Source organism: Poecilia formosa, unplaced genomic scaffold (assembly GCF_000485575.1).
Source record: "Poecilia formosa unplaced genomic scaffold, Poecilia_formosa-5.1.2 Scaffold45, whole genome shotgun sequence".
NCBI classification, from domain to species: Eukaryota; Metazoa; Chordata; class Actinopteri; order Cyprinodontiformes; family Poeciliidae; genus Poecilia; species Poecilia formosa.
In genome coordinates this window covers 523,813-549,531 of record NW_006799984.1, presented here as the reverse complement: position 1 = coordinate 549,531, position 25,719 = coordinate 523,813, and the positions used below count along the sequence as shown (strand labels likewise).

General features: G+C 38.3%; 1 protein-coding gene across 1 annotated transcript in view; it reads right to left on the bottom strand.

Annotated features, from left to right (window-relative positions):
* Positions 1-2,635: 2,635 nt before the first annotated feature.
* LOC103138026 (receptor-type tyrosine-protein phosphatase N2-like) overlaps positions 2,636-25,719 on the bottom strand; it is a 57,624-nt gene continuing 34,540 nt past the window's right edge. Inside the window, exons 8-13 of the mRNA XM_016671454.1 lie at positions 23,002-23,121; positions 22,183-22,349; positions 16,247-16,300; positions 12,210-12,274; positions 5,496-5,569; positions 2,636-4,073 (exon numbers count right to left, since the gene is read on the bottom strand). Coding sequence (XP_016526940.1) covers positions 4,002-4,073; positions 5,496-5,569; positions 12,210-12,274; positions 16,247-16,300; positions 22,183-22,349; positions 23,002-23,121 — 552 coding nt within the window. The 3' untranslated portion in view covers positions 2,636-4,001. The remainder of the gene's footprint in view (positions 4,074-5,495; positions 5,570-12,209; positions 12,275-16,246; positions 16,301-22,182; positions 22,350-23,001; positions 23,122-25,719) is intronic.

The following is a 25,719-nucleotide window of genomic DNA, read 5'->3' as shown; positions in this document are numbered from 1 at the left end:
ACAGAAGGGACAAAACAATCCCCTTAATTTATCACAAAGCCTTTTTCATCAGGACAGACACAGTAAGAGCCTCCTGAGCCTGGAAGACGGAGCCTGAATATTTATGTTGAAATGGGATTTAGAGCTGAGGAAATGTTGCTCTGACCAAAAGATATCAAATTAAACTTTATCTGGTAATTGAGGATGAACAGGTCTGGTGCAACCCTCTGATAAACCTCTACATCCATCTGTCTTTAGAGAAAGTATTTATGTCACAAAATTCATGCAACACAAACAGATGTGCAAAATGAAGTTAAACTAATATTAATATGTGAAACAAAACAAAATGGTCACATTCAAAATGTACTAAGAAACATAACATACTTGATTTCATAGGATATGAAAATAATTTCAATCAAAAAATGTCTTAATTTAGTTTAGATTCATTTGTTTTCCAGATCCACTCTGTTGGGACGTGATGACATAATAATAATAATTATTATTATTATTATTATTATATGAGCTTCTAGTGTTTGTTGCTGTGGTTTCTCACTTCTGTTTCACTTTCTGCAGCTCTAGAGAAGATAAGTACGAGTTACATCAGACCTAAACTCTTGAGCCCTTATCATTTGGAGTGGTGATGCGTTCAGGCACAACTACAGTGTTGGAAAATGATAATGTCATTGTACAGAAAGGCTAATGATCATCAAAGCAACAGAAAGTAAAACGGCTGATTGATGGATTGATAAAAGATGGTGAATACGAAGCACCAGGGAGGAAAAAGGTCATGATGATTTAACGTTTGAGGATCTTTGCAAGGATCCAAAAAGAGATCTGTGAGGAATGCCACATTTTGATACATTGTGATTAAAAATGTTGATAGACTTCAGACGTTTTAATTGGAAAATTTTAATATATTTTAGTTTGCTCTCTGAATCTCGCACGAGGAGAAATATTTCTGCTTCAGCTTTAGTTGATGCTTTTTACCCTCTACTTTATTAATAAATTACAAAATTAAAGCAATTCTTCAACGTCATACTGGGTTTAAAGCTGAAGATCCCTCAAAGTAAAAAAAAAACCTTCTTTTTGAAGTTAAAAAAACTTTGAGGGTTTCTTAATGAAACCTCATGAAACATGAGGTTTCACAAAAATGATGGCTGTTTGTGAAATTTCATGCATGATGTTTATTGAACAGTAAAAGTGCCTCCTGTGGTGTTTGGGGCAAAATGAGCCAATCACAAGCTGCGGTGCAGTTTGCTGCAGGATTCCACTTTGGCCCACACCTAAAGCTAATGACGCTGTGTGATTTAAAACACAGCTGTTTGTTCACTACTCCATAAAGCAGATGGTTGGAACGCCCACCCAGATGGTGGAAATGCCTGTGGATAATTGCCTTCCAAACAGTGTACAGTGGTGGCAAACACACAAATCAGCATCACCACTGACTTTATTCACAGGCTGTTTACGCCAAACTAAATGCTTCTGTTGTGTCAAAGCAACATTTCAACCAGCTGAAGGAAAAAACCCAAACAGCTTCACAGGAAATATCAGTTTAGCTTTAACTTCAACACAATCTGTTTCATTTCATATTCTGAGATATCCAGGTGTTTTTTTTACAGTAGAAAACTATAATTTACTACATTTTATTAGGGAAGTTGAGTTTATCCACTTATGACGCCATATTGATGCTGAGTTGCATCATGTTGGTTCAGCTCATTATGGAAACACAGAGCTTTTAATCAGACACAGGAAACATCATAACATCAAGACTTTAGTGTTCAAACTAATATCCTTTTCATGTTTATACAATATTTTATCATGTTATTACAATATACGTATTTATTACATTATAACTAGCATTTCACATATATATAAACCATATTGTAATAACATATTTCACAAAGCTTTTATGTTCTACCTTTTACAGTTTATTTTATAGCATCATGATGCTAATGACGGTGCAGATGAGAGGCGGGGTTAGTGGTTCTGCTTGGACTGAGCCATGGAGGCACGGTGCCGTTAATCAGCCGTTTGGACCGTACCATCATAATCATGTGAACATTGAGAAGGAGCCGTGGTTCTGAACTGGAGGAAGAACCGGCTGATCTGATCGAGACGGCAGCGTTTCTCAGTGATCGGTCAGCAGGACGAGGGAAGATCTGACTGAAACCAGCCGACCTGAGCAGCAGGCGGGCGGGTCGCATCAGCAGAGTGTCATCAGACATAAACCTGGATCCAAACAGGGTTCAATATCTTGTTAGAGCTTAAAATGTTTCATGTAATGTTGTTTAAACATGAAAAGTATTGTTAAGGTAAAGTTATAATGTTCTTTTGCCTGGCTCTGCTGTAACCATGGTTACCTCAGGTACAGATTTGACTGACTCCTTTTCCATTTATGGCATCTCAGGTTGTTTTGAAAACAGGATGATAATTTAACAGGCCTGCAGTGAATGTAAGTCAAATATTCTTAGAAGAAAGTAATTTGATGTTAGATTTTTTTTTTCATGTCCCAGTTATGTGACCGGCAGTGAAATGAAGTTATGTTTCCTTTGTGTCCATGTTGTTTAATTGACATAACTTTGTGCATTTCCATGCACAAAGTTATGTTTACTTTGTGCATGGAAGATGAAAAATAAAAACACGGACCATCTCACGTGGTTTCTTGTGCTTTTTTTTATTTACAGCATCAGCAAACAATTTTAGGATGCATTTGAGGGAAAACAGATTCTGCTACTGCATATTTACAAATCATCCATTTATGCTACATATAAGATATGTTGAGAAGCAAAACTAAACCATTTTATAATAAATTCACTCATTTAAAACCCACTATCCTGCCAGTACACCAGTCATTTCTGCTTCAGCTGCAGTACCTTGATATTTGATATAGTCACAAGAACAAAAATACATTTACGTTATTTTCAGTCATATTGAGCACAAATAACCCATAATCAATTGGAATAAGGGCAATTTAAACGTAGGTTTAGAAACTTAGGTGGCTTTTTACCGTCTTCCTACAATATTTCTGTTAAGGCAGACATGAGTGTAACTTCACTGACGAGCCACAACATTGGTTGAACACAAGAAATCAGTTCAGGTTGAAGAAACACAATATTGCTCACACTAGAAATACCACAACAAAATAATCATATCTTAAGACGTTTCTAACATTAGAATTGTGTTTAGTTTTCTAAATTATAATCCCAGTGAAATGAAACAAACTTTAATTGGAGGTTAAATCAGTTGTACCACACTGAGCAACACTGAGTTACTGCGACTCTCTAAGATACTGCATGAAAACATGAGCATGGCACTGAAAATCAGACCAAACATGACAGTTATTGATGCACACTCCCAAAGTCATCAGTTCAGTCTAACATTCAGGTTTGGCAAATAGCAAAGAGCCAATTTACTAAATTAAAGTCCAAGACCATTTGACAGAAATCAGTTATTCTGACCATAACCAGCACATGCTTTATTTGTACATTTCACAATCCAGAAAAACAAAATCTTAATTTTATAAACGAAGCAAAACTTTTTTTGGATTATGTTGTCAAACCTTGTTACACCCAACTGATACCCATGAGGTTCCTCATGATCAAACACAAAACTGATACATTTAGTCTGAGACATCAGCCAATCAAAATGTGCTAATTTTCTGAGTCACTTTGGAAAATAAGCTGTAGGACAACAGGAGAGTCCAGCTATGTACAGGACGGATTCAGCGCCTTCCGGCCAAAATGTCGAAAAGACAATATTTAAATGGAGAGGAGCACAGAAAGTGGGCTGGGAGACCAAAATGGTGTTTAGACAAGAAAATATGGGAAAATGTGACAAAACTGAAAAAAATCCCATGGACATGGATAAAGACAGAAACTCTAATGAGATGAAGACGGGAAAATCGACAAGGTTAACGGACAGCTGGAGAATTAAAACTCCAAAATAACAAGACAGGGACTAACTGGACAAAGATGGAGGGAAGTAACAACAGGAACGATTCTCCAGCAGGAAGCGTCTTCTTTCTACTGAGGAAGAGCCTTCAGGATCACGTTCACCTCTTCAGCCACGGTCGTCAACGCAAATTCAAACTGATCCTGCAGGAGAAACAGGAGAGGAAGTGAAAAATAGCGACGCTGCAGGCGACATGGAGCTCAAGACGTCTGGGACTTCCTGCAGGAATTATCGATCCCGGCTCGACAACGCAACGTTTTCTGATTCCTGACCTAGTTACCGTATTGTTCCGTATTTTGATTTTTTTGGAAGTACTCCATTGTCGTGACTGTGGCCTCTGGAGTTTAACGTCTGAAAGCCTTCTCGGCCATAACTGGACCTGAGGTTGTGAGCGCTGAAGCCGGGGCTCCGGACCGAACGGTGGAGAGGCGACGACACACTTCGCTCAGGCCGCGGGCTTTAATACGGCCACGATCAATACAGCAGATGTTCTACACACATTCTTGGCTTTCTTTTTAATTATGTTCTCATATCAGCCAGTAATTGTTTTCACAGCAGCCTGGAGTCACTCCGTGTACAATGTGGTGAGGAATGAGTTCATTTTAGGAGAAATTTCCAACACAGAGCAGGCGGGTCATTCACAGGTTGGAAAAAAAAAGAAGCTTTTCACAAACTACTGAGCGTTTATTTCTCAGGTAGCTGATTCTGGTTTGAAGAGACTAGCAATATAAAAGTCTGACTTGACTTTTTAGCAGCTGGTGTAATAAACAGATCTTGACAGTTTTGTTTTGTCACTAGTTTTAATTTCAATGGACTGAATCTCTGTGTTTGGAACTGATTGTGTAAAAAAATTCACCTTTTTGTCTTGAGAAAAGAAAAAATGTATTTAACAGGAATTTATGCAACCGAACTGCATAAAAATGCCACGATTCTTAGCATGAAAAATGAGATTATGATAAATTTATAAAGATTTTCAATTTTTGTTTGCATTGTGTGTGTGATGTCCAAACAACTGAAAAAGTAACCGGCTGGAAACTGGTGGGAAACTTTAAACCATGGGTCAAAATCCAAGGCTTTGAGTAATTTTCAAGCCAATAGGCTAGAAACACAATATGTTTGCAAACATCAGTGTGATCAATTTGTTGAACTTTTTCATCAGTATTTCCTCTAAAGTTCACCAAGAAGATGGTAAATCATAAATATGATGTTATGTCAGTTTTTCCAAGTTGGCCAAAGACTAACTGTCCTTCATCCAACCAACGTCTTCAATGCATAAACCTATTAATGGAAAAGAACGTCGAACCAAACTGCATTTATTTTGCATGTTTGTTCAGGCTCATTTCATTGTGAAATGTGTCTATTTGAGTTAGAGGATTTATTTTTTCTCACTTTGAGCTTCATCACGTAAACCAAAGCTAAAACCCGTGCACTTCAAGGACTTGTTGAATTTTGTGTCGATTCTTTAAACCTATTAGTTCATGTGTGTGACGACATTTTTCTCAGCAGTTAGGCGAGACATTAGGGAGTTTGGAGAAGAGCAGACGTCCTGGTCTCAGGTGTGCTACCTTGGTCTGGACCATTCCTGGCCTCTGGTCCCGCAGGTGCTCCAGAGTGGCTGCAATATCAATCTCCTTGGCACCTGTCAGACACACAAACAAAAACAGACACATGAAAAATGATGCCGCACTGAGCTGAACGCGCCGGGAAGACGATCCGGCTAAGATCTGTCAAAAAATATGACGTTTACAACAGATTTTTTTCTTAAAGCAAAAAAGAAAACGCATTCAAGCTTTTCGCTCAAACCCTCCTTGAGATGTTTTGTTTGGGTGGGGAAAAAATCTGACAAAAGAAGCGTCAGCAGCCATCCTTGAGGTGCATCATAGTCTGATGATGAGCTGACACAACAGAGCCTTGCCACTCCTTAGTGTCAACGCTCACAGCCCTGTTACAAGAAATAGTCCCGTCCTTAGGGTGTACAAAAAGTTTTAGCCTTCATTGCTTTACAGTCAAAGTTCTTATTCCTAAATTAAATGATACCTGCTGGGTAATTTTCCAGAGGGAAATTTATCTGGTGGTATCATAGTTCAAATCAAATTATATTTTATTGCTTTGTAAACCCAGTTGCTAAAGTAAAACTTGGGTCTTTGGAGTCTGTGGAGCCAATCATCCACTGTTAGTCGAGTCTGAGGAAAATAGTTTTATAGTTTAGGTTTTCTGGGAAGTGAGAAAGAACCAGAATAATCTGAAGAAAAGTTTCCTAATAGCTACTTTTAGTGATGAGTTCTAACAGAAACATGAGTCATTCTGCTAAGAAATGTCGACTGTTGTGGTGCTGTGGTTGATAAAAAAACAATAGAGGCTCCACTGGTTTGTTATTACTTAGGTTTTGTCAGGAATGCCAAGATTTTTCTTGTTAATTTCAATGCTAACTTTAAGATGTTAGTATTCAAAATTGTTCTATTGATTTTGTCTAAATTAATTCAGTTTACTTTTGCCATTTCTAATGGTTTAGTTTCTTCCCATCTATTTGAACTTTGTGTTGCTCTTATTTTTCAAGTACACATTTCAAGTGGTTGTATTTTTTTTCTGTTTGCAGTTTAGAAAGTTAAAGTAACCATTGTTACGGTCAGGGACCTCTAGGGGGCGCTCCTCATGGGCTTGTTCTTTCACTTGTTCACATTAGTTGTTTTTTTTACACAGCTGGGAAGCTCAGAGCTTTCCTGTGTTTGTTCGTTTCTGTCCTATAATTGGTTGGTTTGCCGTAACTGTAAGGTAAATACATGTTTTGTACTGACACCATCCATTCAGTAGTTAATAGTTTGTTGTTGTTTTTCTTTCTTTGTGTAACTCTGTGCCAGATCTTGCATCTTTGCTGATCAGAGGGTTGTAGCCACCATTAAAGTAGCAGTACCTCTAACTCAGGCTGTTATTCTCTCACCATTTTTACACCTCACTGTTCCAGTTTAGGATAATCTGCAGGAAAACTCTGCAGTCAGTGAGTCAGAAAAGCTGAGCACAGAAAACTGTTTGACCCCTTTGAGTTTTACTGTGAACAAAACAAAGGAGATGATTGTAGATTTCAGAACAAACAGAAACATGTCAAACACTTTGTCTGTCAGGGGAAAAGAAGCGGAAGAGTAAAAATATCTCTCTTCTCCTTGGCATAATACTGGACCAGAGACGCGACAGAGCAGACGGTACGTCTTCAGAAACCCTGTGTGAAGGAGCGTTTGCAGAAAGATGCTGCACAGCTTCTATTAGTCTGTGGTGGAGGGTGATCTGCTCATCATCATCAGAATGATCCAGTAAATTAAAACAGAAAAAAGAAATCTGGTTCTGTTAGACTTTGCTCTTCTTGAGACTAGGATACAAGAACAGTGTCTCCAGTTAGAAGCTTCTTCCTGCCGCTGTAATATTGACTGCTACAGGAGATCCTCACTGTTTACAACAACTCTTTGAAAAAACTTGGTTAACATGGGATTAATAAAGTATCTTTTTAAAACTTTATTTTTTTATGGAACATGATTAAAATATTCATGGGGGCAAAGAAACCAGACAAAGGAATTCTCACAAAAGTTTTTCTTTAAGCAGATGTTACAATAAAGGTAGAGGACTCAATGAAACGAGAAATAGTTGAACAGAAAAGATGATGTGGGAGCAACAATTAAATTCACAAAGAACATGAGTAGTGAAGAACATTCAATTTGTTTTCTGACTCTTTTTCTCAGCATCCTCTATCCAACCCCAGATACAAAGAAACACAAGAATTACTTTTTTTTTGAGACACATAATAACGCTTCTTTTTCTTGCCTGCCTGAGGAGGAACATGAATGGTGGGAGTGCTGTTCATTCAGAGTTTTCTCTTTCTGTTTCACAGGTTTTGTGCTGCAGTCTTTTTTCTTCTCCTTTTCAACACAATGGACTCCTGTCCAGCCAGAAAAGTGGAAACACACAGCTCACAGGTTTGGCTTTTCTCTTTCATTTGGAGGGAAATAATTTAAACGGAAAACTTTCTGATAAGCCTCAAAACGGATCGCATCTCAGGGAAATAAAAGAAAAAAACAAAACAAAAAGCTCTCCTTTTGTACAGCTCCTCTTTGACGGAGTTGAGGGTTGAAAGAGGAACCAAGGAGGGGGTTAGTTTAAAACCTCAGCAGCTTTTTTGAGCTTCTGTAAGACTCCAGATTTTAGGTGGAGGTCAAGGAGTTGGACAAGAAACGAGGGAGAAAGTGATTTTATAAGAAGTGATGTAGAATTTAGGAAATAAAATAAAGCTGGGGTGCTTGAGGAAGCCAAAAGAAAGCTGAAGCTGAGAGCCAGGCAAACTGTTAATCAGCTAAAATAAAAAAAATAAAAAATACGTAACATTTCAAAGGGAATTGAAAGAGAGCTGAAAACCTCCAACCACTTCATGGGCTTTGTAAGAGTCTTAAGAAGAAGAGAAATGTGGCCGGTGGTGGCGGGGGGATGTGAGGGGATAACAGAGAGGGGCGAGGAATGGAGCGAGCCTTTCAGAACCAGAGCAATACCTCCTCATCTCTGATACCTCACCGAAACTCCTCAGAAAATTTACAATTCCCTCTGAGCAGCTGGAGCAATCAGCAGAAAGCAAAGGGCTGTGGGAGCCGGATGAGGGGAAGGGAGGCGAGGGGAACGCATGCAAACAAAAAGGTTCAGGAAGATCAGAGCCAACACAGAGAAGCTTTTTAGAAAGCATTTTCAGAAATGTGCATAAATATCAATCAAATTTACACCAATCATTATCATTTTGTTTCTGATGTTTACACAACATACAAGTCTTGATGTTAAAATGTGGCAAAATAACTTTAAGTAACTGATTCCAGAAACTGATCCAGAACAAACGACTTCAAAAACACCCACAGGTTTAACCCACACAAAAATAAATATATATACAATTATATATACTGCTTTTATGGGATGCAATGCTTACGCTAATAATGCATCATGTTAGTGCTTGTTATCTTTTTGGGATGTGCTGATCCAAAACATGATTATCCTAAAGAAACAGTTTTATGTTGCAGCTGCGACCTTAACGCTGCTCTGCATTGTTCTGATTAAACCACAATTACATTAAAACTTTCACTTGTCTTCTCTCTGTAAAGCGATGATTGAAAGAAAAGCATGAATTATGTAAAGCTACACTGCAGGATCAAATCCCAATGTTTAAAATGCTCCAGACTTTGTTCTACTTTCCATCATGCTGTTGATTTATTCACTAATAAATCAAATTCTATCCAGTTTGCTTTGGCAGATTACAACATGCAGGCTCTTTCAGATCCACCAGAGGGCGCTGCCTTACTGACCACACCCATATTTCCCATGTTACTGATGATTAATCCGTTTTCAGTTTGAATTTGTTGCCTTTAGGATCAGACTTAACAGCAGTTTGGTTATTTAAAGTAAAACTGACTGCCCTCCAACTCATCTGGTACAGATACGTCAGTTTGTAAATCCTTAAATTCACATTTCATGCCATCAATCTCCCCAGATCATCCTGTTTAGGATCATTATAAAGAGCCGATGATGAGCCATCTCAGGTTTTCCACTAGATTTTACCATGTTTGTATTTAAAATGTTCTACATTCTGGTTGTAAATTTCTACAAGGCCTGGATTCTGATTGATCCACTCACATCGTCAGAAATGTGATCAAATCAAATCAAAAGCTTGACCTTCGATGTGGATTTATCAGACTTATTCAAAAAGTAAAACGAGCAAAAATAAAAACTACATTTTGAAAACTTGAAGAATAATAAGAGATGAAAGTTTGTCTGAACAAACACAAAGCAGCAACACACATAAGAGGAGGGAAAGTGTGGCAGGATTTTCAAGATAAAATATAAAAAAATGTAAAATGCATGTTTGTTAGCCCCTTTTACTCTGACACCTTTACATAAAATCTAGTGCAACATATTGGCTGTAGAGTCACATATCCTAATAAATACAGTTCACCTGTTTGTAATTTAATGTCAGTATTAAGAATCAATCAATTTTATTTTATGATGCAAGTACTTTACATCATCAAACACAAAAAAACCACAAAAAAGAACACAAAAAAACAATTAAAAACACAAAAAAACAATTAAAACAGTAAATTATTCCAAGAACATAGCAGACAGATCAAAGAGAAAGTTGTGGAGAATTCTTAAAGCGGCGGTAAGTTATAAAACATCTCAATGTTCAATCCATCTAAAGTGACAACAAACCAGCCAATTCATGGCTGCCCAGTCCAACTGAGGCAGGACAAAGAGATTGTTAATCACAGAATGTAACTGGAGGAGCTGCAGCGGGCCACGGCTCAGGTGGACAACCGAAAGCAACAACATAAGTAACAAAAATGCTTTTACAACTGATAATATGTTTCTGCTGTTCGCAGTTTGAGTTTTGTCTTTCTGGACAGACAGAAGTGTGTCCTGAACCGACCCCCGCCCCGGGGCCCGTCCTGTCCCTCCCAGCTCGGCCCCTCGGTCCCCGGGGCCGGGGTGCTGAGGAGCGTGATCACAGTGTGACAGCCTGGGAACCGACTGCTGCCCCTTTGATGTGGAATTAAAGACGCAGGAGCTCGTTCTGCCACAGTGGCAGCGCCACCATGGGACACAAAGGAACACAAAGATCATGCAGCAGCATTGTGAAATCACTGCAGCGCAGACTAAATGTCTCAGATCTACACATGATGAACAACTTACAAGTGGAAGCTAATTCTTTTTAATTTGTTCCTCGCATTGAGAAGACTCAGTCCCGTTTCTAAAACTTGAATCCTTGCCATGACAATATGCTGCACAAAGTAACCTTTTGCTATCATTTGTCAACAAGCAAGTTGTAATTTTTTCTGAGTCTGAGGCCAGGAGAAACGTTTCTGCAGCGATTTGTGCTTTGGCTAAACAAAAAGGCCAGATCTTAAAGAGCTAATCATTTTGATCCTGGCAGTTTTTAGTTTTTCTGAATGAATTTTGTAAGCATCAAAAATAAAATCATTGGACAGTTAAGAAATTGAAAAACATGTTGAAAGTAACTTAAAGTTTCACGGAGGGGATAATAATCTTGATCTCAGCTGTAGCTCAGAAACAAAGTCCTGACTTTGTTTTAGCTGTCAGCATGTAACCTCATTGGTAAGATATTATTTCAGTTCTTCAGATTCTCTGTTGTGTTGATTGAATCAAAGACTTTTCATCAGACAACAGTTTTAATAAATAAATGAAGACGTCTGCAGCACTCTTGTCTTGTTAAGTAGCATAAACAGAAAAAACAAACTGACAGAGAGGCAGACCAGATAAAAATCATTTTTGTATGCTTGGATACTCCCAATGCTAAAGTTAGCATCTACTTTAAAATCTGATGCAAATCTGGATTGCATAATGTAATCTCTAGTCCAAAAACTGACACACTTAGACTGTGTTTAAGTGTTTTAGTGCAACTTGTGCAACTAGAGTTAAGACATTACTCCAATGTTAAGCACTGTTAGCATAAAAGGAAACAACAAATAACGGCATCACTGGCCTGCAGGGATACACAGAGTTTGCCACATGCTTCATTAGAAAATGCATGGATGATATGACTGTTACCAAAAAACTCAAGAAACGTGGAAAATCGAAAACCATGGCTGACTGGGGAGGTTTCTTCACTGCTGCAGGCGCTGAATGCTGCTTTTAAATCTTAGGGACGTTGCTGCATATAGATCGGAAAAGCAAAATGTGTCCTGAAGGCAAACAGGCTGTTTGGGCCGAAGCTCAACAACTTCTAAGGATGATTAAAAACTATTAGTGGCTGTGTTAAGGATCCAGCTGCAGGTGTCAGCGACAGCAGCAGGTCAGGGTGAAAGGTCATTTTTACTCCACTCTCTGTTTACCGCCATGACCACATCACAACCTCAACACCAACAAATCCACCAAGTTAGTAGATGGGATTGTTCAGGATTAGAACAGACATTTTCTTAGGTTTAAATCACTTTAACTTGTTTACTGATCTTCAAAAGAAAAACATCAACAGTCGGCATCAATCAGCATCTTTCTCATACAAATGAATACAATTAATCACCAATGCAGACGCCGTTTGTTTTCTGCTGCTCAAAGGTAACAAGCAACACAACTGAGTGTTTTGATAAAATGTGACATTATGTTTGCCTGCTAATTGCTGTAATTATGTAATTAAATATCATTACTGGAAATGAAATTGCCTGATTTAGTCCGCAGAAGATAGACATGCTGCCATGGTAACGTCTCTCCATGGCAGCAGGAAGGAAGGACATGGAGGCGGCGCTCACCTTTAGCCATCCTGTTGAGGACCATGTCAATCAGGATGTAGGTCCCAGTTCTTCCTGCACCGTCACTGGAGGGCGGAGCAGCAAAGGATGGACAGAAACAGGCATCAGTTACATCAGCGGATCGTTTCGGTTCAGAAAATTCATCAAAACTTCCTTTAGATCACATTAAATCAAAAACCAAAACATTTTATTGAATGAGCAGCTATATTTACAGCAGTAAATAAAATCAAATGAACATTTTAAATAAAAACAAACTACTACCACTACGAGTGTAAAGGTTGGGATTCACAGTGTTCTGCATCAGAATGATGTGAGTTACTTGTGCCATCAGGTCACCGCCTTGTTTTATTTTCTTTCCCAAATTTAAGGATAAAAAACCATCTGGAAATCTTATGCTTGATAAGCGCCGCAGTTGGTTTAATACCTAACCGCATAATCAAGAGGTAAGTCAAGTTTAACTGATGCATGCTAGAATAATAAATGTATAGGAAGGAAAGGCTTTAGCATTATTTAGCTAAGGCAGTGTATCATGTAATGCATTGCAGGTTTGCAAAAGCTTGATGGGTTACACAATTATTATAAAACCTAAAGATGATTAAGTTACTTATTTATTATTATCTAATTCAGTGTCAGCACAAAACAATGCAAACCTATTGGTTAGTTTTTATGCTAGTGCAAAGTCAGCAGTTAGCATTTGAGTTCTGCAGGTCCATTTGATCCACCATCACCTCCTAATATCCACTTTTAGTTGCTAAAATGCCGTCAAAGCACAACAAAGAAATAATTACGTCTCAAATTCATTGTGAAAAGTTACTCTGTAATAAAAAATAGCAAGTCAGAAACCTTAAATAGGATTCAGTTATTCAACATAAAGGGATGTTTTGCAGGAGTGTCACTGTTTCGTGTTGCTCTATTCTGGTTGGATGTCATCCGACTACAGTCTTAAGCAGACAAATGAGCTCTTTTTTATGACTTTACTATTTTTACTGCAAGTGGATAAATAGCTGCAGATGTGTAGATTTATGTGGTAAAGAGCTTAAAGTCTTTGGGGGAAAGCTGAAATATGAAGAGTATTTCACTTAAACACCAGGCATAAATACATTTTCCTCTGTTCCACATAAGTAACAGACTGGAAACAGAGAGGAAACATTTATTAGACAAAGTAATGTATTTGGAAAGAATATTTTGTACTATGGATTTATTTCAAGCGTCGGAAAGTGATAAATGTATCCTAAAAGTTTGTTTCAGGGGATGTTATATCTGTATGGTGTGTGTGTGTGTGTGTGTGTGTGTGTGTATAGACTTGTTTATGCAAACTATTTAGTACCTTTTCCTATAAATTCACCAACCTTCTGAAGTGCAATATGTCATAGACAGACTAAAGCTCGGTTCTGACGAACCGGATCCCCATTTTTAAGGTTTGAAGTCAAAGTTGAACGAGGTGTGAATTAAGTTTAAAGTTTGAGTTACAAATATACCAGGAATGAATGGGCATTGGGTCAGTGTTAGGTGAAAACTTAGAGTTTCTAAAAATGAGTGGAAGTTGATACAAAGTCCTAATATGGATAAAAGTACAAACTTTATGTCTTTGCCCTCAGAATCAGAATATTTCATTTTCACCAGTAAGTCTGCATTAATTGAAAGATAACATGGAAGCCGGTGTGTGTGTGCGTGTGTGTGTGTGTGTGCTTTCATCACAAGGTGATCACTTCGTCTGATCTCCAATCATGACAGAACAGAGCCTCAGCTCTGTGAATGAACACGTCAGGATGTCTGCGGCCGTCTATGAATCTATCCACAATGACACTGACAGGAAAAAAGGAGGAAAGAAGGAAAAGTAAAAGACAAGATGGAGACGGACACCAGAAGAAGGATGGAGCAGGAGAGATGCTGTGAGGTTATTGAATTTCGGCATCTGCACTCCTCTGTTCGCTCACTTCTCTTCCTGATTGCCTCACCCTGCTCTCTGTATACATTAGGGCGATAAATGGCACTGCAATGTTGGCTCTGAGAAACCCATTTGGAAATGAAAGTCTCCACACTCAGTCTTTTCTTTGCTCTGCCGTTACACAGGGTCGGTCTGCTCTTAGATTCATCAACGGATTATGGGTCCAATTTCATCCTTTGCCTTGCAACCCAGCCCTGTGTTCTGCATGTTTATGATGCACAGTGGGGTTGTGTTAGGTTGAGCAACGGCAAGGTCGGGCACACGCATTTTTTAAAAGGTTTTACGAGTTGTGCAAAAAAAGAAACACTTAACTGGATATTTCAGCTACAAATGGGATTGTTGACCAAGATAATGTCTGGTTTCACCTTGTTTTAGACGAGCCCAGAGAAAATAATTATTAAATAAGAGAATAAACGCAAATGCTTAGCACCGTTAAAAATCTAAACGATTCAGCATGGAATATTTGTTAAAATAATAAGTCAACATTATTGCAGTGAATGAATCCATTCACAATGACAGACAGGAAACAAGGAGGAAGGAAGGAAAAGAAAAAGTGAAAGACAAGATGGAGACGGAGAAGCATGGAGCAACACAGTACATTTCAAACAACCTTGGTACATTTGGGGTTTTTTTTTAGGATTCTCTGATATTTATTAAAGTAAGAATTTAGATGTCACATATTCTCTTCCTATTCTCTCCTATCAGACATAACACTCCATGACTGCTTTGGCAACAAGGCTTCTGTGGCTGAAAAGAAAATATAAACGCAGCAACTCTCTTAACAAACTCTCTTAATAAATGCTCAAATACCAAAAACTTGATCCACAAAATGTATAATAGCTATGTAGAACCTGAGATTATTAAAATATCGCTCAACCAAAATCAACCTAAAACAAAATTCTCCACTTAACATCAAAACGTGTTTGTACATTTTTTGTTTTCTCCTTTGCATCAGCTGATAGACATCACTCATGCCTCCGAGGCATCATCACTTATCACAACTGCTGCACAGACTCTCCATTAGATCATCAAGAGATTCAGAGTGAGACGTCCAGTTGCAACACGTTTCCAAGAGCGTCCAGAAAGAATCGAGTTTCTACCAGAGGGAAGCACCATGTGATGATGTTACCATTGGTGCAGAACGTCCTCAACATTGACAGCAGGGCACACGGTTAGATGAAAACCTTTAGAAAGGTAGCAAGAAGCCACTTCTATCCAAGAGAAAACACCACAGATGGACAGCAGGAGACTCGTGCAAAGTTATTTTTTTTATGATGAATCTTCCTACAGATTAAGTTGGAGCTGCTTTGAGTCGTGTGGAGCAGAAAAGCACCACAGTGCAGTCCATGTGTGATGAGATTCAAGAGATTTGATCTTTTTCGTTGTGCAAATGTTTAAATGCAAACCCCACAGAAAACCTCATTAACTAAACCAGGAGCTAACCAACTAAACTACCAGAGCCAATACAGAGACGGGGTCAGCATCACTATCCAGAATATGTGAGAAATAATCTGGGCTCTTTGCAGTAATTAGAAATATTCCCAAACAAATACAATATACCTTCATAAAGTCTGCCAGCAAAGATGGGACCAAGGATTCTTGGTCCCAAATTACAAATTTCTCCATTTATTTTATTAACAGCTACTTGTGGACCCCTAAGGAAGAAAAGACCCAGGAACATCAGGAAGATCATGTTTCTGTAGATGGTTTCTCAATAAAACTCTTTAACGAGCTCAGAGTGTTATTACTGAGCTGGAGCTGTTGGGTGATATTAAACAATAAGTCATTTTGTTCAGGAGTGAAATTAATTCACTTCTGCACCACTTTGTTCTTCCCACAATTTGTAAACATCTAAGCAGTAGTAAATACTTCACATGACTTTAATGTTATGCTAATGCTACGTTAAACTTAGAAACAAGGATCCAGGTTAATTTGCCCCTTACATATTTTATTATGAATTCCTGTAAAGGAAACGCCACAGTGAGTTCAAACAGCCACTTTGTTGCCCGCTTCAAAAATAAGTCTATGTTGCTACGGTAACTTGGTGCTAAAACATCACTGAAGTATTTTATGAAGATGTTATACTTGCCTGCAGTGGACTATGATGGGACATGAGCGACCCCGGTAGCACTTATTAACTTTCCTACGAGACAAAACAAAAACAAAACAGGAAGTCAGTATAAATGCCATTCATACAGAAACAAACTGATTTATTCCCTGATACAATTACAATTAATACACCTGGAATATTTTCAACTTTGGACCACTGACCGAAATTCACCTGATCTTAGTTTGACACTAAAACCGTGTCGACATCTGGCAGTCAGGCGTCATGTTGACAGTGTTTACAGTTTTACCATGTGGCTAAACAAAGATTCTGAATTTAGTTTATTTTAGACTTTTAGCAGAATCATAATGAAAAAGCAAAGCAGTCCTTCTGGAGATTTTGGTTAAAAGCAGAAGTTTTTCTTTAAAGCAGTCAGTGGATTTGTAAAAACATGGAGCTGCTCTCTGACCCGGAACCAGAACGGCTGAGCTTGATCCCAGCTGGAGAGTTTTCTTTTCAAGATGACACCTCAGATTAATTACATTCCACCCAAACAAATTATGTAACAGCAGGCAGTGTGCATGAGAAACATAAAAAAATTACACCTCAAACTGGCTGCTTTTAAAACCTCTAAGCAAGAACTTTGTACAGTTATTCATGTACAACTTTTAAACCAAAAACAAGGTATGGTTTCAAAACCTCTTACAATAATTTGGAATAGAGATTAACAATGATAGTTTATCAATTAATCAATTAGTATTTATTCCCAATACAAGAATGGGCCATAGTAAAAAGAGATGAAACACATACAAAAGAGATTACTTTATCCTGCAGCTTTAAAAATAAAAAATTTTACGTGTCTGATTAGCTTTCTCTACATCTTTACAGAAGGAAAAAAACAAACAAAATAAAAGTTACTGCTTCAAGGTTTCTAGGATTCATTTAAAAGATCAGCTGACTTCATTCAATATCTCAGAGCTTCCAGCGAATTACGAAATAAGATTTCATTTCAAAGTCTGCAAACTATTTCTTTTCCACTTCATCCAAAACTTTTGGTTTGAATTTTACATTGCTGAAAATATTTAGAGTAATCGTCTCTTCTCAGGTTCTTCCCAGTGAAACCCAGAAACCCAGTGGCTGCTAGAAGTTCTGCAGCCAACATGATAAAAAATGTCTGGAACAAATTCATGCAGGTGGACAAATATCTGGTGAGGTGAAAACTTCAGGGAGCAACTTTATTACCAGATGATAATAAAGTATTTTAAGTGTTGGAATCTTCTCACCAAGGCAGACAAATCAACAGGCAGCAAGAAGACAATCTTAGTTAAATATTAACTACCAACTCTAACATTTCACTATTTGTTTCATTATTTAAAATGAAGCAATTTAATCCCAGGGAAACATTTTGTATTTAACCCAGAAAAAAAACTCACAGACTATTGGTTGTTTGCAGTCAGGGAAAAAGAATCAGGTGAAAGTAAAATATTTATTTTTTTGACCTTTGCAAAAATTTTTCTTAAAAAAATGTTCAGATACAAGAGAAGCTGAAATTTAACAGGACTTTTAAAAAGAATTGCACAAAAAATATTTATCTGGACTGAGGTCCAAACTGCTTACCTGAACAGTTTTACACTCTGTTGGTGTGAATCTGTGCTGTCAAATTAAGACATCCAAAGTAAAATATTATTTCATGACTTTAGTAATAAATATATTTTTTGATCTCACCACTGTTCAAGATGGTTTGAATACTTTGATCATTTCTGAAACTGATAAAGGAAAAACTTTTAAATTATTATAAACACACAGCAGCGCATTTCTGCTTTTTGTACAAATACAATTTAATGTAATGTTTTATTATAGCAGATGATCAGTAAAATTAATTACACAGATCCACAAAAAGCAAATAGCAGAATCATTTTGTGGAATAAAGTGACCACTTTGCCATCGATTGTTTTGTTTTTTTTAATGAGTTTCCATCTGTAGGACCTGATTAACAGTGGTAGCCTATTATTTTGTTTCTCCGAGTTGTCAATTCTAACCAGAAGAAACCTGCAGGAGAAGAAGAATATCAATATGACGCCAATTATTCTTTCTCTGAAACAAACAAGCGGCTAACGGTGTAGGATATCAGCGGCCAAACGGAGTAACGTCAACTTTACACGTGAACTTCAGTTATTTTAGGGCAGGAATAAATGAACAACCACAAAGAAACTCGAGTCAATACGTCTCCCCACCTAACACAAAACCCTACACAGAATCGGCAGAGCTTCCCAAGGAAAATCGCTAGTGACGTTACCATGGAAACAGCCAGGAGAGGATCGCCAACGAGCAGGGTGGGCGGCTGAAGGGGTATGGAAGTAGAGAGGGGAGCTAAAATCAAAGGAAATGCCTTCAGAAGCCAGATTAATGGTCAGATAAAGAACATTTACAGACTGACCACCAGATAGGAGGGAATCAAACCGTAACCACTGTGCAAACTGGGAGAAAAGATGAACTAGTTTAGATTGTTGTGGTTTAAAAGAGACAATAAAGTGTCTCAGTGAAATTACGTGTTTTTCTTTTCTTTTCTTTTGCTTTATTCAGTGATTAAACTGAAGAATCCAGATTTATATTCTGGGCAAATTACTTTCATCATGAAACAAAAGATACAAGCAAAGAGGTTTCTGTTGTTGAATCAACAAACAGAAAAAAATATTAAGATTTTAGAAAACAGGTCATTTTTCTATCTGATTATCTTGAATAACATGATACTGCTGGAGAAATGCAGGCTGAAACCTGATTACAGCCTGCTGTAACATTTAGTCCATGAAATGCTGCAGTTTGGTCAGGTTAGGCCACAGTTTAGCATTCTGGATGTCGTTGCACACAGAAGAAACTGGACACCATAAAACCAACAGCAGGAATCCGACAGCGACGTTTCAGGTCACGATGTGTTTCACCAAACGGTTCTGGCAGATTTCATGGAGTTGAAGAAAGGATTAATTGATCAGACTATTAAAAGAGGATGGATTGTTTTTTCAAAATTATTCCAAAACCCAAAGGACTAAATCCAGTAAAATAAACTGTTGGAACGGTTCAGAATGTAGTTGTCAAATTTTATACCTATTTATATATTTTTGTTGGGTTATTTCACTTTATTACCCTCAATAAACTGTTTTGATTTTGTATGTGTTGATCATTTGGATTATTCTCATCATCAGGTATTAATTTCTTGTCAGAAACCTGAATACACAGATATTTTTCCCAGTTTCTTCAGTTTCATAATTTTAGCAGCAATAAGATGATTTAAAAAGTTCTGAAATTTCCCACACAGTGTGATGATGCAGCGTCCAGGTGAAGAGTTACGACTACATTCATTTTTTATTTCTTAAAGAAAAACTTTCAGAAACAAAACAGAACCATACCAAGTTTATTTCATTCAATGCAACTAGAGTAAAACATTTCTTAAATTACAAAACTATGTTAGAGGAGTCACTTTTTTAATGTCCAGTGCGCCACTGAACAATAATGTGCATCAATACTTTACATTGATAAAAGTTAATAAAAGTTCTCCTGTGTCAGCATTTAATATATGTGACTAAAATAAAAAAACTTTGAGCTGGCAGCAAATATTGTCCTTCTTTTCTCCCAGCCTGCAGCCGACAGAACAGAGAGAAGCCTCATCTTTGTGTTGGACGTATTCTCAGCTCAACGGGTCAGAAGTTTTCAGAAAAGACGAGCAGAAACTCACTGAGGGACGGATGGAGAGGGGAGGGAGAGGAAGACAAAGCAACCGCCAAAGAAAGGGATACATGGTGAGAGAGGAGCGAAGATCGGAGGCAGTCAAGCAAACCAGGAGCAAGCAAAAAGGGAAGAGGTCATTTCAGATCACCGAGCACACCGAGGATAGAGAGGAGGAGGAGGAGGAAGGCGGGGAGGGAGGAAGAGGAGCGGTGCTTGGTTGTAGAGTCACAGTCTCCAATGATCACTTTTGTGACTATGCAACTGGACTCATATTACTAGCTGCAACATCACAAAAATGACACTGGCAACCGCTAGTTAGCTGGTAAAACAGGAAGGGAGGAGCTGGAGAGGATTCTCAGTCAGTCCACTGTGAGTGCATGCTGGCCAAAGCGCACAGACAGGAAAACATCAGCCGTTATCTTCAACACATCAGAGCAGGGGGGAAAAAAAACAGGTCAGGTTTTTTTATTATTATTTTGAAATAACCGCAGTAATAAAAAAGAAAAATATCTCCCAGAACGCTTCCTTCATTGCGTCGTGACCCTGCTGCCCTGTGAGTAAAGGCAATATTTCCAAACTGATGGTGTGTGGCGACGCCCACCAGCCCCTTTAGAAACGCTGTGACTCTCGATATCCCACCTAATTGATGTGCAGCGACACCAGGTCAATATATGAAACAGGGCTGGGTCTAAATCCACAGTGAGTGAAAGGAAAGCTCACACCTAACAGGTAATACAGTACAACAGTTTAAAAAGAGGTCAAAGGTCAGCAGGAAGGAAGTCGCACCACAAATAAAAGATCACATGGCTGAATCACCTCAATACATCCAGAAGGAAACATGGATGTCTGAGGACATGAAGATATTTGTCTCTTTGCATCACAGGATTATGAATATGGTGCAAACAAACATTAAAATACTCATTTTTATGGATTAAGATGGAAAAAAAATAAAATTTTCCTCTTTTGGATTTTTAAAACTTTTAGTTTTTCCAACTCATTTCATAAGGTCAGTGGTAAAAGTTGCATTCATCAAAAACAAGACGGAGGCCAGAGAGCTGGTGAGTTAGTAAGACACCTGAGTCCCATGCAGAGTGTTGGAAGAGGAGTGAAAAATATTAAAACAAACTTTTATTCATATTTTTAAGCATGCACCATGTTCCTGAAATCTGTTCACAATTTTTTCTAGAAGTCAATTTGTGTAAAGCAATTATCTCAAAGGTTTGGGGGATATTTGTTGACTTATTTCCAATTTCCTGTTAACTGAAGGAGAATCCTGTTGATGAATGGTAGCTGTGTCTGCTGAGTGACTTCACCTCGCTCATCACACAACCCCAAATTCAAAACAAATATGTTTAAGAATAAAGGTGCAATAACCAGGTTAAATAACTGCATATCTTTAAAAGCGGTCATTTTTCTTTTAACCTCCTTTTGATTCTTTTTCAACATTTTGTCTTCTGAAGATCAAACTGGCCATCACTTACAGTGGGTCTCTGGTATTACAGGCAGTCAGACCACACATACATGCAAAAAGCTAAAATCAATAAAAGCATGAGAGCCATTCTAAAAACATTAATAAACATTTTAACAGTGTAGACACTAAATAAAAGCTTCATATGCATTAATAGTGGAAACCATTTTAACAGGACAACCAAATATTTTAGACACGCTGTAGGAAATGTGTGATATCAAATGAAATATGCCAAGTTGTAAGTTCATATCACTCGGACGCTAATTCCTGAAGTTAAAATCAGTTTATTTTCGATGTGTGAAAACTGTAAACTCTAGTTGGCACCAAAGATGCAATTTGAAAAAGTTTGTTCTGCAATTTAACTTTGTTTTAATTAGAATTTCCTTTGCACAATCAAAGCAAAGTAAAATAAAAAAAAGAGTAAATGAGGACTTCAATTAAAAAGGATTTATTAGACTTATTAGGAATTAAAGTGCAACTTGCAAAAGCTCAAAGCTTCTCAATCCACATTAAAAGGGAAGCGTAAGCACTTCAAATACAATTCAGCCTGAAAGTGTTTATCAGTAGGTAAGCAGAGATAAACATGAAATTGCTTGCTGGTGCCACAGACTCAGGTTGTAATCCAGCATTGTGTGCACTGATGGAAAACATCTAGTTCTTGAGGATGAAAGAGTAATTGCAGCATCAAATGTTCACTCCAAACCCATTTGGTTCCTTCAGCCACTCGCTTATTTAGAGACATTTAGAGAAACAAACATGACTGCGTGTGTGTGGGCTGAAGTGCTACCTGCGGAAGTCGAGGAGGGTCCGGCTGGTCTCCGGGACGTTCTGGTTGAGCCAGGTCAGGAAGTGGAACTGAGTGACGGTGCGCGTCTCGTTGGTCTGCATGTTCTTCAGGTAGAAGCTCCGGACCAGAAAATCATCGCACCAGATGTGTTCAGACACGAGGTTCACCTGTCAGGGAAACGACCAGACAAGCTGTATTAAAAAGAGCCTGCTATGACGGAACAAGACAAACACAGCACAGTCAGAAGGAGTGTAGTCTTTGATGAATCTTCCTGTTGAGCGCAGAGTCCCAGAACAGAGGCACTGAGCTCCTTATTGCATACAAAGGAGAGTGGAAAATCATCGAGGCTTTTAAACACATTTGAAACGGATGTTGCCAACATCACCTGGTCTTTATTTGCATTTGGGGAGAAAAGCAGGAAGTCCTGCAGCAAAAACTCCTTCACCTGCATCGTCTCATGCTGCTGCTAGCTTGATGTTGCAGAATGAAATGATGATCTTATCTGATCTTATCAGGTATAGGAATGCTGATAATGTTCCCTCCACCACAGCAAAGCTAAAACTGGTGATTAGAGGCTGGAAATCTTCCATACATACTGCATATAACATAACTGCATATGCAACTAAATGCAAACTCAAGCTCTGGGGAAGAAGCATCAAACGAAAAGACAGTCAAATAAAGGTCACTAAAATGGTTCTGTTTCATCTGGAAAGCTTTGGATTTGGACGTCATTAATGATTTAAATGATTCATTTTAGATTATTTTCAAGCATAACTTACAGGTAAGAGCTGAAACATTTCAAAGTAGAGCGACCTTTACCTCGTAGATGTGGTACAAGTTGGATCCTTCGTCGGGCCAGTAGTGGTAGCACTGCTTCACTCCGTTCTCCACCAGAGGAGTCAGCATGACGATGACCACACAGCCGTTCTCCCACACCATCTGCAAAGAAAACACTTTAATAAAACGCCTTAAACACATTACCCTTCAGATTCAGCTTTGGACAGGACTCTGTTTGATAAACACTCAATTTTTTCTCAAATCTAAATTTCTCAATGTTCCTTAGATGGCTAGCATTTAGCTTAGGGATGCACGATACCGATATCTGAGATTTAGTATCAGCCGATACCGATTTGATACAGAAAAACTGCTGAATTGATTTTTTTTTTAAATCACAGACATAAATGTACTGAAATACAAATTTATTTGATAACTCCACAACAGTACTACACACTTAAATACACCAACAGCTTTACAAGTTTGGCCAGTTTCACATGCAGAACCAACACAACTAGGGCTGCGTTGATAATTCGACCAGCTGACACTGTTACCACCTCAGTCCCTTTCTTATTATATTTAACAACATTTCAGACAAAAAGATCACTGCCATCCAAAATTTGAATTGAAAGATAAAAATCGGCGATTGTCCAGAAAACTGCAATCGGTGCACGCCTAAACACAACCTTCATTTGTTCAGTCAGTGCAGTTAGGAGCATAACAGCCAATGTAAAACTAATAATAAAGAAACTGAAAAGAAAATCAGTCAAACCTGTGAAAAGTAAACGGCAATAAACCTTCTTTCAAATGGTTCAGAAAGAGGAATTAGGAATTATACATATAATGTAAAATAAATGCTCGCTCTGAGCACAAAGCATAGAAATAGACTGGATAGATCTGCCCTGATGGATTGCACACATTGTCACTTATCCATGATCTAGAATTTTTTTTAATATTGGGATCGATACAGATATTAATATCACATTGGTACATCGAGTTATTCGTGTGAAGTGGCAGAGAGCTTCATGTGGAAGATGAACAACGCCTTTCGAAGTCTGCCAACTGGGACACGGATCTCCACTCACCCACTCAGTTGCGTGTTAGCCTACATTTATTCAGATTGCTATTATTTTGTAAGGACAGAAGAGTCTATTACGTGGGAAGAAGAACGCTCACGCTCTCAGACTTTGGTTAGAAATCGAGCGCTATGAAAAGTAATTACTGTTGCTCTAAAGGCCGCTCTGTCCCCCGACTGGATCATTCGACAGCGAAGCGTTGCCTCCCGCTCTTATTTTTCCTGATGGCGGCCATATTCTCACAGCTGGGCGGGCCGCGCCGCTCAGGAGATCCATTCCTCTCCGATCAGAGATAACAGCCATCCGTTAATGGGAGCTATAAAACAATAGCGCTCTCACATGACTGTGTTAGGCGGCTGCACACGCACTTCATTGGATGGTGATTTAACTGATGTTAATTGTTGTCGGTTCTGAGTTACAGCCCCCCTCCCCACCCCTCCCTCTCTGCTCCCTCCTGCTTTACTGATTAGCCTCGCGGACCCAAAGCCGTGACGTTGCACTTTCTTGAGAAATGGTGTTAATTTGTTTTAGCTGACAGGGTGAGAACTCTCCTGGAGCCGCGCGGACGAGCTCCCTTTATCAAAACCTGAGCTTTGTGAAATACACATTTTATTCAAACCCATATTTTCCGGTGAAAAGTTGGCTGCACCATGAGCGCTTCACGTTGAATTGTTTAAGTCTGGCAGGTTGATCTGCAGCATGATGGATGTGTTGTAATAACATTGGCCAGTTTTGAAGCATAGAGGTCTGATGAAACCGTAAATGAGGTCAACCGATGAGCAGCAGTGGAAAACCAACAGCAGCTCCAGATGTTTATGCACAGCTGAAGCTTTATTTTCTCACTTGATTTGTAGCTTTATGTATATTTTTGCACCTTTTTTAAATGACTCTAAATTTTTATCTTCACCAAATGAAATCACCGTTTCTCAGTGTTTTGGTATTTCTGTTAGTTTATTCTTTCTTTGCCAGTAACAGATTCTCTCGCTCAGCATCATAAATAACAGCATCCTGTGTTTAACGGTTGTGGTTTCAGATTTAAAATCAGTTCACCTTCACCATTCAGTAAACCTAAAATATGTCAAATGCATATTTTTACATATTCCAGAGCTAAAGTTGAACTTTTTTCTCTATGGTCTGAAGGCATAAATCTTTGTGCTCTATATATGTTTTCTGGTGGGATTTTGTGAACTAGCCTTCATCTTTTCTTTAAATAAGAGCCTTTCTGTCAGTGAAAATGAACAAAAATGTCTTTGTACTACTAAAGCTTATAATAATGCTCCATTTTCACTAGCAGTTAATTTTAGAGGCAGGCAGCATTTCTACTCAGGTCAGCTGAAACCAAAATTTATGGAAACTAATACTAAATGTATTTCTGGTTTTGCAAGATTATTAGCAGGATATTATTTTAAATACAAATCAAGCACAGATTTTTCAACTTCTTTTTGTCAGTTTTGCTCCCATTGCTCGCACAGTGACCGCTGGAGACGGCCACTAAAAATATTTCAGCTCTAACAACTGAGGTAGCTGAGATTTTCTGTTGTATGAGTGAAAAAGCGCAGCATGGTTTATCCTAATATAGTAGATCAACTTTTACTGTCTAGTGAATTAAAGCAAATTCACTGAGCCCAACTGAAATCTAAAATTATTGAGAAATTAGACCAAAAGCTAAAACTGCATCAGACACAGT